Source organism: Artemia franciscana, chromosome 2, assembly GCF_032884065.1.
Source record: "Artemia franciscana chromosome 2, ASM3288406v1, whole genome shotgun sequence".
Lineage (NCBI taxonomy): Eukaryota > Metazoa > Arthropoda > Branchiopoda > Anostraca > Artemiidae > Artemia > Artemia franciscana.
Genome location: NC_088864.1, coordinates 19751317 through 19766764, shown reverse-complemented (window position 1 = coordinate 19766764; position 15448 = coordinate 19751317). Strand labels below are relative to the sequence as shown.

The following is a 15448-nucleotide window of genomic DNA, read 5'->3' as shown; positions in this document are numbered from 1 at the left end:
TGTAGATAAACATAAAGTACATTAATATACTGAATAAAAATAATTGCTGTAACAAACTTTTCACGATATTAAAGTCGTTCAGCTCTAGCCGACGGGATCATGGGAACACACCCAGAAATCCCATTTAGAGAAGGGGGAGAAATAATACACAAAATCTTGTTCAAGGAGAAGATAGGCTGGAACCTAGTGCAGCCTTCTCTTACAAACCTTCACAACGAAAATGAAAAAACGCATAATGAAGACAAAAGTAAAACGTTCAAAATAGTAAATTGATAATTTTTTTTTAATTTGGAGGCAAATTAGCCTCTTGAGTGTCTAATTGCTTAGGTCGTTATTTTATTCTATTTTTTTTTATTTCATAGTTGAGATGCTTCACTGACCCTTATTTTTTAAGTTCATAAATCTACTCAAAAACAAAAAATAATACAAGACAGTAACGAAAGCTATGTTTGCTGTCCAGTCCTAAATTAAATTTTACAAAGGCAGTTTTACTAAGTCCATGGTTTATGTTTTGTTAGGTAGAATCTCCCCATAAGTAGAAGACGAGATGATAAACTATTATAATTTATAGGACTATTTTCAAATAACATAGCCTACAAAGGCGCTTTGTATTCTAATGATTCAACACTTTCATTGTCTAAATAGGGCCAAGTCGTTCAGTTGCAAATTATATTTACAAGTATCTATTTTTCATCTCAAATTATGAAAATCGTTGGTTGATGCTATTCCTTTTTTAGATGTGAGAAACTTCGTGTAAAGTAACGGGGAATTATCCTTGGATATGGCTTCAGCAATTTTTATACTAGGTACAAGAGAGTTTATGTAAGCAAAATTTTGAGGAAAACCCTAACACTAAAGTTGTTTTCCCTCTTAAAAACTGTCTGCCCTTATATTAGTACACATATTTAAAATTAAAACAAGATATCAGTCTTGGATAAAAAACATGCTTGACTTCAACAATTACACACTAGGTTCAAAAAGGCTTACATAAGCAAAATTTTCAGGAGAGCCCCAGCATTAAAGTTGTCTTCCCTCTTCAAAAATATCTTCCCTTACATTATTACACATATTTAAAATTAAAATAAGATATCGGTTTTGGATATAAATCATGCTTGACTTCAACAATTATACACTAGGTTCAAAAAGGCTTATATAAGCAAAACTCAACTCTGAGGAAAGCCCAGGGACTAAAGTTTTATTACTTTCTGCAAAACTGTCTACCCTGAAATTGGTTTGATAGAAAATAATCAAAATTAAATATGGATCTGGGTCTTTGAAAAGGCAGATACTTACTTTTGCAGTAAATTTCGGAATCGGGTCCTTCGCAGGTATTGGTCGAATCTAAGCGTTTGTTGCACTCATTACACTTATAACAGGTCTTGTGCCACGCCTAGAAAAACAAAAGACATGATATATACAAGCAAAAGTGTAACGAGAAAGCTTGAAAACTTAATTTGTAAGTATAGATAATTATTTCTTTCTTTGATTGACAGTTTTAACGACTATTTGCTATTTGCTAACGGGATTTTATTTTTTATTCCGAGCGTAAATTATGAAAATCAGCGTTAAGTCGGATATCAATATGGGATTTTTGTCAATATTACTTTCCGGCTCTGGATGTCAATCGCACTGTTTTCAGGATTTTTATATTCCGAGCGTTAAGAAAATCAGCTATTGGGAAATTGATAATATTTATTGATTACCCAACTAAATCAAATAGATAATTAGTTGTGTAAAAACAGGAAGAAAAGCGAAAAAGACATTGAAGGCAAACGGAAATCTACACAAGGATCAAGCTGTGACAATTGTGACAATGTGTTGTGATTCTATGTTCTTTGTTGAACCAATCTGTATTTCAAACCCTTGACGAAACATTATCTTAAAGGCTTTTTGTGTCAAAGGAGTTTATGAGGTAAACTTTGGGAGGTAATATTTTCTTAGATTTCATCCAAGTCAACTTATACACCTGTGGTAACTCTGGGAGGTAAACTTTGGGAGGTAATATTTTCTTAGATTTCATCCAAGTCAACTTATACACCTGTTTTAGATATTTAAATTTGGATGAAGTTCCCTTCGAACACAAGTCACCCTCGCAAAAAGATTTATGCCAATGCCTAGAAAAGCAAAACATTTGAAGAGCATAATATACAATCGGAGAGCTCCAAAAATCAGTTTGCAAGAAAAAAAATTTCTAGCTTATAACTTTGATGACGTTCATAACTTGCACATCAAATACCTTGAAATAATAGAATTTCCCGGATGAGCCATTAACAGATGGCTCATGCTGTTAATGGGACCCCCCCCCCCATTAATATACACAAAAAAGGAGAAATAAACTTGACTTTAAGGGTTTTTGGCGTTTGATTTTCTTTATGTTTGTGACAACAAAACATAACTTTTTTATAAATCATCTTGATCATACTGGATATGTTTATTTACAGTAAATAAGTCAGTATGTGTATATACACAATTTCCCTGCCAGCGCTGCTTATCACGTATAACTGAACCAAGAGTAAATATAGCAACAAACAGGCATGCGAACTAATTTTGAAACAATATAATAATCGATATTGGCGTGGGCGTTAAATCCATCCTCCGGCGATTGGCTGGGGTTTGCAATCCTGTCCCAACAGGGAGAATTGGTGATAATTTAAAGCAAGTATCCTTAATTATTTAATTAATATCACACGCCCAGCTTTACTATAAAGTATAAGTAAAAGGAATAAAGTATAGAGTAACAGGAATTGAAATAATAAAAAAATAATAGGAATAGGAATAGGAATAGGAACACTAATAATAAAAATGGGAAATATAAAGTAATAGAAATAATAATTAAAATAATAAAGTATTAAGCAATGGAAACAAACGTATAATTAATAAATACTATATATAGTAGAAAATAAAACGAGAAATGACATAAAGATCGCTAGCAGAGGACTTTCTCCTCTGATAGTAAATATGTTTTAGTAGTAGATGCTTCTAATAATAGAAGAAAAATCAGATAAAATAAAAAATTGCTAAATAAACATAATAAAAAAAACAAAAAAAAAACAATAAACAATAAAACAAAAAAATACAGGTGCGACAATGACGAATGACTAGCGTCACATAACCTTTCCCTAATATTCAATTTCATTGAGAAAAAACTTCAGAGCTCTAAATACAGGTGTTTCAGAATGGAAAGTCTTTCAAAAAAAATGAAAGGCTTTCAGACATATCGGAGGTATATTACCAAGTAAACTCTAGCTTTTTAACCGACTTAGCTACGGATCTCAGCTTTTATAATGTACATTGACATCTGAAGCTGGTCATTTCTCACCAAAGACTCATTTTAACAGTTACTATACGGTCCTGTTTTTACCATTATAATGATCGTCAATGAATCAACCAATTTTTCGTAACTATTGTAAGAGCTAAACCAAACAGTATGAGAAACGGATACAGGAAGATGCTTCAGTACTTTAATATAAGTTTAATAGAAGTTAATTAACTACTAACACCACTGACCTTGCAGCTTCACCCAGCAGAATTAATAAATTCAAATTATCCAAATTTGGATTTCAGTTAAAAGTCTGAACTGTTCTTTATCCAGCCAGAAATTTTCTGAAAGAAAGTAGATCCTTTATTTTAAGCTGTATTTTATTCTTTGGGAAACTATTAGTGCTAATCAAATATGCAAAACATAGGCAAGGTTTAAAAGTATACAAAGAGATACCTACGTTATTATTGAGGTAGAAACGGTTCTTTTATATTCGGCCAATTGCAATGCCGCGAGTGAAAAAAGAGGTTAGAGTGCAAAGGTTCTTTGTAATCAGATTATTATAGCTCACAATGTAATCTGTACGATAAAAAATATCCTATTTTACCGGCTCATTCTAGATGATGTCAGTTCATTTTTTTCATAGAAAAGTTATCAGTTCCCCATGCTCTTTGGTAACAATTCAGCAAAATACAAAATAAAACATAGTAAATGTTTACCTTCCCACGGGCTAGCATTTGCTCAGCGTTGTATACAACTCCTCCGCATCGTGGACAACCTTCGCCATCTTTTGCTTTGATCACTGTTGTATCAAAGATAAGGTGCTTTTGGCTGAAATTTTCAAATTTTCAGTTATTAAAAATAAATAGACAAGATTTACCTTATTTACAATTTATTTTCAAAAAGTCTCCAATTTCCTCACCCTAATCAATTATGAATGGTTATGAATGGAGACCATATAACTCTCAAGTTATGAATGGAGACCATATAACTCTCCGTCACACAAAGGACAAGAACGTACGTGGAAGGGGACTGTTTGCGAAGACAGTTGTTAGAATGAAACCCGAGTGAATATTTTGGCATTTTGACAATAGCATCCTTAGCAAAATAGAAAAAAAAATAGTAGCAAATAAGTAGTAGTAAGAAATTTTACTCGCAAAAACAATCTTTTATAAAAAGAAAAACAGAAAACTATAAAAGTGGAATTCTATTTTCCCGAGGAAGTTCAATATAAATGAATCATTTGCTTAGATCTTAGACTTTAGTTTCTCCAGTGCCTCCAAAGGGATACAGAGTTTCAGCGAGTAGCCTCCAATATTTCCTGAAGTTAACCGCTTCGTAAATGTCCTCCCACTCTGGGATGAGACTTGTCTGGAAGGGTATTCTGCCGTTTTCGTAGGTCTTAAGGGAGCGTGCTCTTTGGTTTTCCTCGGTGGCGGGTGCCTCCGGTCACTTTAAGTTTTATTTTAATCACTGTCTTATCGGTAATCCCCATTTCACATAACTTTTTTGTTTTGTTTTTATACTAATAGTTACAAAACCTGTTGAATAAAAATTTGATATACTGACATAATAGTATATCTTTCTGTATCTAAAGACTATTTGTAATCTTGTATGCATAAAATGTTTATTTGGTCATGTGAATCAATGGAGGGAGATATTTAAGCATTGATGAGAAAAAGGATGACCAACAGGATTGATCAACTTGTTGGTACTGAACTAGAATGAGACTACTGAGCATTTAAATGAAGAAGAATTATAAGAATTAGAAGTATTATATATCATTCAAAACTAATTTTCTTATATAAATGTTAGCATAAACTTTTCTAATTGTTGTCTAATTCACCATTTCATATTTAAGAAAGGTCTTAAAATTCACTGAAGAAGAGGCAGGCTTACGTAGAGTGTATGTTAGAGCTTGAAAACTTTTACAGAAATATCCTAAATATTGTTGTTTTTTCCTTAAAAATCATTACTTTACTTGCTAGCCTGTTCTACCATTTTTTATTATTTAAAAAAAAATTAAAATAGCACCATTAATACTTTGAAAATATAGATATAAACCATAGTTCAGGCTTCAACTGTATTTGAAGAAAATATTTTATTACTAGGATATTTTAGAACATTCCACATTTTTTCGTAAATTATCAGTCTATAAAAGAAAAAAGCATTCTTGTAGGAAAATGCGCAATGCAATTTGGGAAACTTTAAAATAAATTATCTTTAAAGTCATCTTTAAGTCATCTTACGAAATTGAAGTAGAGTACATCTTACGAAGAAATCTTCAATATGACATTCCTGAATCAGCTAGATATGACAATTTTTTCTCATTTGCCAGTTTTTTTAAGCACATTTTTTTAGCTACCAAGGGCCAACGTTTGATTCTTATTAGGATACAACCACCCCTGCAACCACGATTTATACTCAAAATATATTTTATTAGTCAATCCTTTATTTTGAAGAAAACTACTAGTTGACAATTTGTATATAAATCAGTCGTTTTTAATGCAAGTATTCTGTATATATACTATGTATATATAGACGGTCAATGTATTTTTTTTTATTAGAAGAACTTGAGACTATTTACCCAGAAGAATTATCAACAAAATCAAATTATAAAACTATGTTTATATTGGTCAAAACTTTTTGGGCCACAAAGCACGAAACCTAGTCCAGTAAATCCTTGTGTATTTATTACTCCATTTATATTTAATAATATATGAATAGTTACAGGAAAAACAGACTGAAATTTGAAAATTACTACACGAAATTATAACACTTTCTATGCAAAAAGGAGATTTAGAATTTTATAGATCGGAAATCTTTGAAAAAGTAAGTTAAAACAAGGATTTGTTATTATACTCTTTCCAGGTTCAAGCTCAATAGGACGATAAAAAAGAAGTTATTAATCTCTATTTAAAAACTAAATAAAGAGAAAAAACATTAAATCTTTTCCAAGGCATATTTTACGAAAGAAGTTTAACCATATGAGAGTCTATTTCAACGTGCATAAACAGCGAACCCTAGTTATCCTATTGTTTCACTATTTTTTGTTATAGATAACTCGAGTTTACCGAATTTTACTGTAATAGTCACAACAAATTCACGTTCGTATGGTAGTGTATGGCATGGTTCGTATGGTAGTGACTATAAAAATTTTCAAAATACACAAAAAGAAGAAAAAAAACATAAAAATAGACCTGAGTAAGAAAACACATACTCCAAAATATTCCACGAGAATGATATCTGATAAAAGTGTAGCTGATAGAATTGAACAATTTGGAACAAAATCGCTACTACTTCATGAGATACCATATTTGACTTGCGACGCATGCGCAAACAAGTTTCAGCAAAGAGACAGATAAATATTGCTTTAACAGTTAAAGAAGCTTTAATTATAATAAAAGCCATTAATATAACTCACAATGAATACTAGCCAAGTATAAGCTGTGAATTAGTCAAGAGTTGACGCCTTGTTAAGATAAAGCTGAAAATGATAAGGCGTAAATTAGAATGCTGAGATAGAGAAAGACTGGTCCTTAGTTCTAATTTTATTTGTCTAGGATAAAGGATAAAGATCCTCCAGAGCCATTGCTGGCGCATAGGGCGTCGAATCGACGTTTCAGTTGCTGGGTGTTTTTTTACGGGGACAAGTAGCAAGCTTGTCGCCCAAAGGTAGACATTTTATTTGTCTACCTTTTTTTTATTTCTAATACCAACAGAGACAATCTGTCTGTTTTTTCTTTTGTTTTGTTTGGAATCTGGATTTCATGCACAAAAATATCAATTTTGTGAAATCAGATTCATGAGTGTTAGGAAAACTCGAAGGCCCAGGAAAGCCCCGTAAAAATGCTGAGGGAGAGGGGGCTAAGCCCCCATCCAAAGAAAGTAAAGCTTTAGGGAGGGTATATTAAGTAAATAAGTTTTAGTTTTTTTTTAATATATTGGGATCTTATAGGGTTTGATTAGATACGTCTGCTGGATAGTCTCCATACTCGACGTAAAAACAGTTAATTTCTTTGGTTATTCTTCTCGAAAATATTTTTGAAATAAATGTAAAAAGAATAATTACATTACCTCAAACAAGGACAGTAATTATGACAAATAAAATGTGTGAGCAAATGAAAAACAATAACCAATGACTGTGTCTGGGCGAGGTTATTAGTGTCAGCTGTAATTTTTAATGGTTGTAATTCAGCTCTGAACATGTCCATGGACGTAGCTTGTAATTTAGTAAAAGGGAGGGAGGGCTGCCTCCCATCTAGGGGCAATTATCGTCTTCTACTTAAGGTCAGTGGCGGATCCAGGCCCCCCTAACGTAGTGGTGGATTTGGGGATAATATCATGTTGCCATATTAAATATCATATTTTTCGTAGAGGGCGAACAGCTTTTCATTTTTTTTATGGAGGAGTGGTTTCTATGACTTACTGTTTTTTGTATCAATATTTTTACATCATTTTAATTTCAATAGATTTATTAGAACTTCAACCCTCAGCAGATTTTAGATCAAATTTACCACCATTTCCACAGCCTACCTACGGTATATAATCGTTAAGGTTCCTTTTAAATTGCCGGTATTTCTTTGTTCGCAAGTTGATAGGAGTAAAACAAAAAATCCCGGATCCGCCCCCTACTTAAGGTATGAGTTTGTTTCCTTAGGTTCATTTTTCGGCTGTGACACTGAACTTTCTACTGTGGAATGGGTCATACTCATATTGGTCGCCTGCCCATGCCTTTGAAGTAACTTGGAATATTTGTTAAAATATGAGCCAAGAGGTAATTAGGAGGTAATTAGGGCCAGTCTTTCCTATCTTTTGTTATTCGTTAGAATTCTACCAGATTCATGGGAGCAGGAGGCATGTTAAGCGACAAAAGCCAAGGGTAAAGGGCCACCCCGAATCCCATCAATCTGATAGGAGTTTGAAAAAATTGAAGAACATTAGTTGAAAGAAAATGAAATTCGAGAGAAAAAAACGAGCTTTGTTAAACATTAGCAAGATGAAAAAAATATCACCTTGTTGTTTCCGTCCTTTTAAAGACCTCTTCCAAATCATAAAAATATTCAAGAGGTAACAATTAAATTTACATTTATTTTTTGAATCAAAAACACAAAGCCACTTAAATTTAGGGTAACTTTCTTGACACACTTTACATATTTTTAAACTTTAAAGAAATTTGAAATTTGAGGATGTGCTCCATTCAGTTCTTCGCACCATATATAGGATCCGTGGGCTTGTTTCTGTCAGAAAAAAAAATATACAAAATCACTATTCTGCCCTTCACCCTTGCTCACAGTAAATAAAGAAAAGAGATTGCGTTCCCAACACCGAAGACGATTTAGCCAGATCATTTACGTCCTTAGGATAAATTCAGAAAGTCTCCCAGCCTGTAAATACGGTTACTTAGCCTAAAAAATCAGCACTAATTATCTTTTTTCCTAAGTAATAAGAAGTCTAGCTGACTGTTTTTAGTTCCGTTTCTATATTCACGTAAACTTTTGTTGTTGTTCGTTTCTTGAATAAAACACATCATGTTAACACCAGCCAATAATAGGACGGGGAAGGGGCTGCTACAAACACTCCAAGGGTATGGAAACTTATACCTGCATTACTAACTGTCCCTACATTTATAACACATTCCGTAATAGTGCCTAACATCCGACCATTATAGTGTGAACACTACAGCTTTTTTTGTTTTTTTTTAATAGCCATATCCACAAGCCAAAAAACAGTATTTTCTACCGAAAATTACTACTATATTAGTCAATCCCTTCGCAATGGTCATTTCACATTACTATTTCAAGACTTGGTATCAGAGAGCTTATGCATATAAACTGGTTGATGAGAGGTCATCCAAAACTTTTCACTAATCAACAATCAGTCACAGTTTATTCTGGTGATCTGGTGATCTATTATGGCTCGCCATAATAAAGTTGCTAGCTCAAAGTCACCAGATGGCAAACCTTGCCAACAGAGGCTAAGCGTGGCAGGTGCTTCTAAGTTTTGGATAGCCTTCATTTTAAGGATTGCCCTGACCTTCACCAAGATTAAGCAATAGGTCAATAGCTTCTTTTTACCTTATTAAGCAATATCGCACCTGAAGGAGACTTGTCTGTTATAAAGGGACAAGAATTTTCTCTACTCTGGGAAAACTTTCTAGGTTGGAATTGACGGAGGTGAATTTTCTGGGGGAGAGAGGAGGTGGAATTTTTCGCAAGGGGGAAATCTTCTGTGGGAAAATTTTCCGAGAGGGTGGACTTTCCACAGGGGTGGGTGGGTGCGCGAAGAAATTTATCTTGGATCCCATAGGTCAATAGCTTCTTTTTCCCTTATTAAGCAACATCACACCCGAAGGTGGCTTGTCTGTTGTAAAGGGACGAGAATTTTCTCCGTTCTGGGAAAATTTTCTAGGGTGGAATTGACGGAGGTGAATTTTTCGGGGGTAGAGAGAAGGTGGAATTTTACGCAAGGGGAAATTTTCTGTGGGAGAATTTTCCGAGAGGGTGGACTTTCCACATGGGTGGGTGGTTGCATGAACCAATTGATCTGGAACCCATAGGTCAATAGCTTCTTTTTCCCTTATTAAGGAATATCACACCTGAATGAGGCTCGTCTGTTTTAAAGGGACGAGAATTTTCTCCACTCTGGGGAGAATTTTCTAGGGAGGAATTGATCCGAGTTCCATAAAACTCATTATATTATTGTTAAGACCTGCAATATATCGTCAGTACCCGATGGTACTGTGATTCATGCAATGAGCTAAATTACAAATTACTTGGACCCTTATGTAGACCTATAGAAAAAGTATATCTAAACTCTTCCACTCAAAATTTCGCGTCCCAAAGTTGATAAATTGTGGCATTATCTTCTTCTTTTTGACTGGGTTTATTTTGTCTCCGAAAAATGAATCGTGTTTCAGTTCATAGAGAAAACTCGAATTCGTAAGTACCGCTATGTGAATATTTATGGGGCAGTGAATGCAAGTAGGCAGGTACTCGTTGCAGGGGTGAAAATTTCGTGTACCATTTCAGAAACGCACAAAATACGTGTAAATTGTATGAAAAAACATAAGAAATTAAGTGGAGATTGGATAAACCACGAAAACGTCTTCTGTCTTCACGAATTTATATTGCACATGCAGCAAGCCAGCTCCTAGTTTTCAAGAGTGAAGCCACAAAGCTTTGGAAAAGGGCTATTGGAACATATCGGACGATTTCAAGTCAAAATTCACGCATTCTAATCTTTGCGCTTTCTTGTAAAATAGCATTTCGGGCAGATAAGTCATTTCAAAGCTGATTTGGAAGCTTAAAAATCAAGAAACTAGAGATTGCCCCCCAAGGACAAATTAGGATTGTCAATTAGCAGTTTTTAGTCTGGCTTTACGTGTTACCTATTCTATAGACCATTTTATTAAATTAAAACTAACTCCAAAAGCCATTATCGTCCTTTATGGATTAGTTCAGCTGATCAGCTTCCTTTTCTCACCATCATCAACAATGGCTAAATTTATTAAATAGAGCTTTACCGTTTATGGTTAATATTGACAAGAATACTTGTTTTTGTTGAGAAAGTTTACTTGAAATTTCATCCTTAAAAATTTTCTGGTCATATGATTTAATGAATAAATTAAAAACACACAAACTAACCATTAATAGACAACTATTAATATATAGAATATTTAATAATTATAGGAATCATTATTGCTGATGAAGGTGGCAAAAGGGTGAGGAGGAGGTAATCCAGGTAAACCATCTTAGGAGAAGGAGAAAGGCGTGTCCATGGCATGGTTGAGTTTTGTCCCGTAAAAAGTAACTTTTTGGAGGCCAAATTTTATAATCCAGGAGAAGATTGTGCCCTCAAAGCCTATTCCTAAAACACTGTCCCTATCACCTTAGGAGTGCTGTTATCCCATTTCCGATATTTAGGCTACGTACACCAATGTCAGGCAAAGAGACCTGAAAAATGCGTATGTATGGATATTATAAAGGGTAAGAACACAGACAAGAAGTATGTAATACAATACTTCTTGTTTGTGGGTACGACAGACGTTGCTTTTTAACATGGTGTTTTAAGAGCAGTCAGAATTTTTCATTGGTCACCTATGATAAAAGCAATGTCATTTGGGTCTTGGACAATATTGATTTCTCCTAAAACACTGTAAATCAAAGATATGCTTATCAGGGTTGCCACTCAGTGACCAAAAATCACTAGATTTTAGCAATTTTCTGGTTGATTTAGTGATTTTCTTCAATAATCCAGTGACTTATGCGCAAATTGCGTAATTTTTATTTTGAAAATATAAAAAATCACTAGAAATAGTGATAAATCACTAGGAGTGGCAATCCTGGTGTTTACTGATATCAAGCGTTGGGAACGCAGTCAAAAAGCACAATTATTGTCAGTATTACACCAGAAAAGAAAATAGTTAGTGAAAAATTGTTGAATTTGCTGAAAAACAATAATAAGCCTGATACGTTATATTTTTCTTAAAACATTACAACTGCTGTGGTCTTAAGCGATGTGAATACAGTGAAAAGAGCAATAATTATCAGTATAACATTAGGAAGAAAATAGTTAGACAAAGATGACTGAGGTTTCTGAAAAGGTGCGCGGTCTTTTCTAAATATCACAGTGTTGACGCACAATGCTGATCAGCAATTTCGAGAACAGATTTGCGCATAAACAATTGTACCTATCAACACATTTTTAGTATTTTAAAAATAAACGGCAATATTTTCAAAGTCAACTAATAGTTGATTCACTATTTTCTGTTAGGTTCATATCTACTCTAGTAAGTTTTATTTTTTACATTCTATTTTTTACATTTATTCTTTATTTTTATATATTTTCCACTGCTTGATCAAATTCTGAAAGTTTCTGTGAATTCAAAGAAAATACCTTCTCTTGTCTTATTTTAGGCTGGAGATTAAGCCAATAATGAATGTAACAGCCTTTGTGGCAAATTAAATGTTTTTTCTCTTCTAAAATTGACTAAAGCTAAGAAAAATTTTATGTTTCTCTTCTAACGAATTTTCCCTATGATCGTTCTATCTTGAAATTTCTCGCATAAATTTGAACAAGTCTGAAAATCAACGGTTCAAATTGCGGGTCTGTTTCATACACAATGTTGGTCAACATTGTGACACAATAGACTTGTGTATGAAACACAAATGTAACAACCAACTTATATTGGTTGTTAGATCACAATTATTGACCAGCAACATCGTTAGAAAAGACCTATAAGAAGTCTACAAGTATGCTTTGTCAATGAAGTATAAAGTAATAGGAAACGTATTGTTTGGGTGAAAAAAAATCTATGTGCTTCTGATTTGGATTTTTATGCGGAATTCGAACATGCAAATTTTATTTCACCCAAGTATTTTATTTAATAGTTTTTTTCTGGTATACCTTGGAGTCTCACATATTAAAAAAAAATCTTTCAATTGGTGACTGAAGTTACAAATTACGGATTTGTATGCGAAGTTTTAAAACAATTAGCGGACTTTATACACAGCCCGAGATATAAGAATTTCAACTTATTCGAATTTGGATTAAAAAAGAAAAGAAACCCTGGATAGTTTCGAGAACTTTTTTTTCTGTCTGTAGTTATTTTAAGCACAAAAACACAGTTAGGTTTTCCCAGTACTGATTGTTTTTACATCGTAGACTTAAAATTTTTGAATTTCAGACAAAAAATTCAAAAATTATTTGCAGAAAAACAATGGAAAGTCTAAGAACCCCTGGCTAAAGGCCAAACTGAGCCCAATGTTGGCTCGGAAACTGAAGTTTTTAGAGCAAAATAGAAAATTGGCAATTGGAAAGTGTTATTAAAAATAAAAAATAATCAAGCTTGCTGGAACATTCATTTTGAAACTACATTAGCAATATGCAACTCCTTAACGGTGAAAAGAATTCAATGTAAGTTCAGTATAAAATACTAAATTACAAAATTGAACTAAATTGCGCAAATTTATGTGTTTAAAAATCCTGAGGACCTAAAAAAATATCAGAAAATTTTTATTAGAATATTTATTAAATTATCTTAGTCACTAAGCCAAAAAAGCTTTTGTTTCCTAAATACTTATGACAGCCATTTGGGAGAACTTCTTAACGCGTTAAAAAAAATCAAGAGAAACTTCTTTTGTCTTTATTTTTTTGTAATTATGAATTTTAGTTTCGTGTTGCGTTTAATTTTGCTTTTGACACTTGCAAAATATAACTATTATGTTGTCAAACCTTATGGTAAATAAATGTTTTCTTCTATCTTATAAAAACGTTAAAAGTTACTTTTGGTTATTCTCTGCATCCGTACGTGAGTAATTTTGTTTTAAGGACAAAAGTAGTTATTTCAGAGAAACAGAGCTACAAAATATATGTAAAAGTAAGTAATCAAGCTGACATAAATTAGAATTTGACCTTGTCGAATTTGTTATATTTTAACCATAAAAAGAAAAGGACAATTTAGGGGCACTTGGATGTTGTTCACAAACAAACGTAAAAACAAAGCATTATAAAAGAACAGACCAATTAGCCTATTTACCAATTCAGGTTGATTTTTTTTTTTATTATAAATTTAGTTTATGATTTTTTTTAAGGCCAATATTTTCTTAAATTGAGAGGAAAAGAAAATACTATTAAGGTATATGTATTTCTTTTTTTTTTCATATATGTTTTTTTTTTCTTTTTTTTATTTAAATTCTGTCTTGAATGAGTTTCAAGCCCTGAAATATTTGATATGTAAGTAGTGAATCAAGTTGAAAATGGCAAGACTTTAAGAAAAAGTTATAGTTCCCCATTGTTTTACAGATTCAATAAATAAACATAACAGTTTGAAAACAAAGGAGTTAGAAATTACTTCTATATGCTTAGATAAAACCTTGTTCTGCCTAGTATGGCTCATATGAGCTTTATATATCCTTAGTAAGTTTTATTCCAATTTAAACTGAATATTAATTTTAATACGATATAGACATTCTTGGACATAAGTTTAGAAATAGTCCGTCAGTAGAATACTGTAGATGATCTGTATTAACTTAGCTCCTTATTTTTAAGTTTCATAATGGTAAAGGCAAGCTAAACATAATTAAAAAACAAAAGAACTTACGAAGCACTTTCAGTGTTGCCAAATTGTTTGCCGGTGTCCATAGTTAGAGAACCGGCACCACCACCAAAACCATACCCTTTTGGACCATATTTACGGCCATGGCACATCTTGCAATATAATTCGTTGTCATGTTCAGAACAGTTTGTGGAATCCAGAAACTTACCACACATACCTAAAAAATTAGGTTTTTAAAAGAAAACCTTATAGAAGGAATAAAGCCAGGATTTATTGCGGGTGGAGGGGGCTAAAATCTATATTTTTCGTTAAGGAACGCCGAGACAAGAGGCAAAACCTCTTTTAATTCCGTTTTTGAATATACTCTTTATAATTTGTCAAGGATCCGGATCGTTGATATCTAACAAAAAGCAATCTATATTTACTTAATCACCGATAAGCAGAAAAAGTGGGGACGAAAATAAGCAAGGGAGGCCATTAGACGTTGGGACGTTTGATGGTTAGACGTTTATCAAATATCACGATACCACACTGAGAAACACTGGTCTTTAATCTAGATGGTTTTTGTAAAAGGTTGGGAAAAAATATTGACAGTTTGCGTTCTGAATGATGTTAAGGTTAATGATTCATTCGAATATGATAATCCTGTATCATCCTTCATCATCCAACTCATAAAAGTGAAAGAAACATGCACATAAAAAAAATTGTGATGCGTCACTTAAAGTTTTTTTACCCCCCCCCCCCCAGAAGAAATAGCCCTCTTTAAAAAAAAAATCCTGGATACGGTCCTGGAGTTTATCACTAAGGAGAAGAAGCAGAAACAAAGGCAGAGATAAGGACCCGTAGGCCGATATCTGAGAAAGAAAAGATGGCGCAGGAGTTTATTTATTAGGAGGCTATTGATTGTTATGAAAACGTCAACTGCCTAAAAAGTTTTTTTTAAATGTACTAGAATATACTTACCACATTTAAAGCAATGTTTGTGCCACTTTTTGCCACCTGCCACTCGCTCTTCAGCAGCGTAAACTGATTTGTCACATTTTGGACACTTGGGAATATCAGCTGGCTTGAACGGCATTTCTCTGAATCTTATTTGCTTACTATAACAAAATTTAACTTTAGTCTATTCA

At 33.1% G+C, this 15448-nt stretch overlaps 1 protein-coding gene across 3 annotated transcripts in view; it reads right to left on the bottom strand.

Annotated features, from left to right (window-relative positions):
- The window catches only part of LOC136038376 (muscle LIM protein Mlp84B-like), a 61503-nt gene that overhangs the window by 25287 nt on the left and 20768 nt on the right, over window positions 1-15448 (bottom strand). For all 3 annotated transcript variants that reach the window (XM_065721451.1, XM_065721457.1, XM_065721447.1), the window contains exons 2-5: window positions 15282-15418; window positions 14364-14535; window positions 3979-4090; window positions 1294-1390 (exon numbers count right to left, since the gene is read on the bottom strand). In XM_065721451.1, coding sequence (XP_065577523.1) covers window positions 1294-1390; window positions 3979-4090; window positions 14364-14535; window positions 15282-15396 — 496 coding nt within the window. In that variant the 5' untranslated portion in view covers window positions 15397-15418. The remainder of the gene's footprint in view (window positions 1-1293; window positions 1391-3978; window positions 4091-14363; window positions 14536-15281; window positions 15419-15448) is intronic.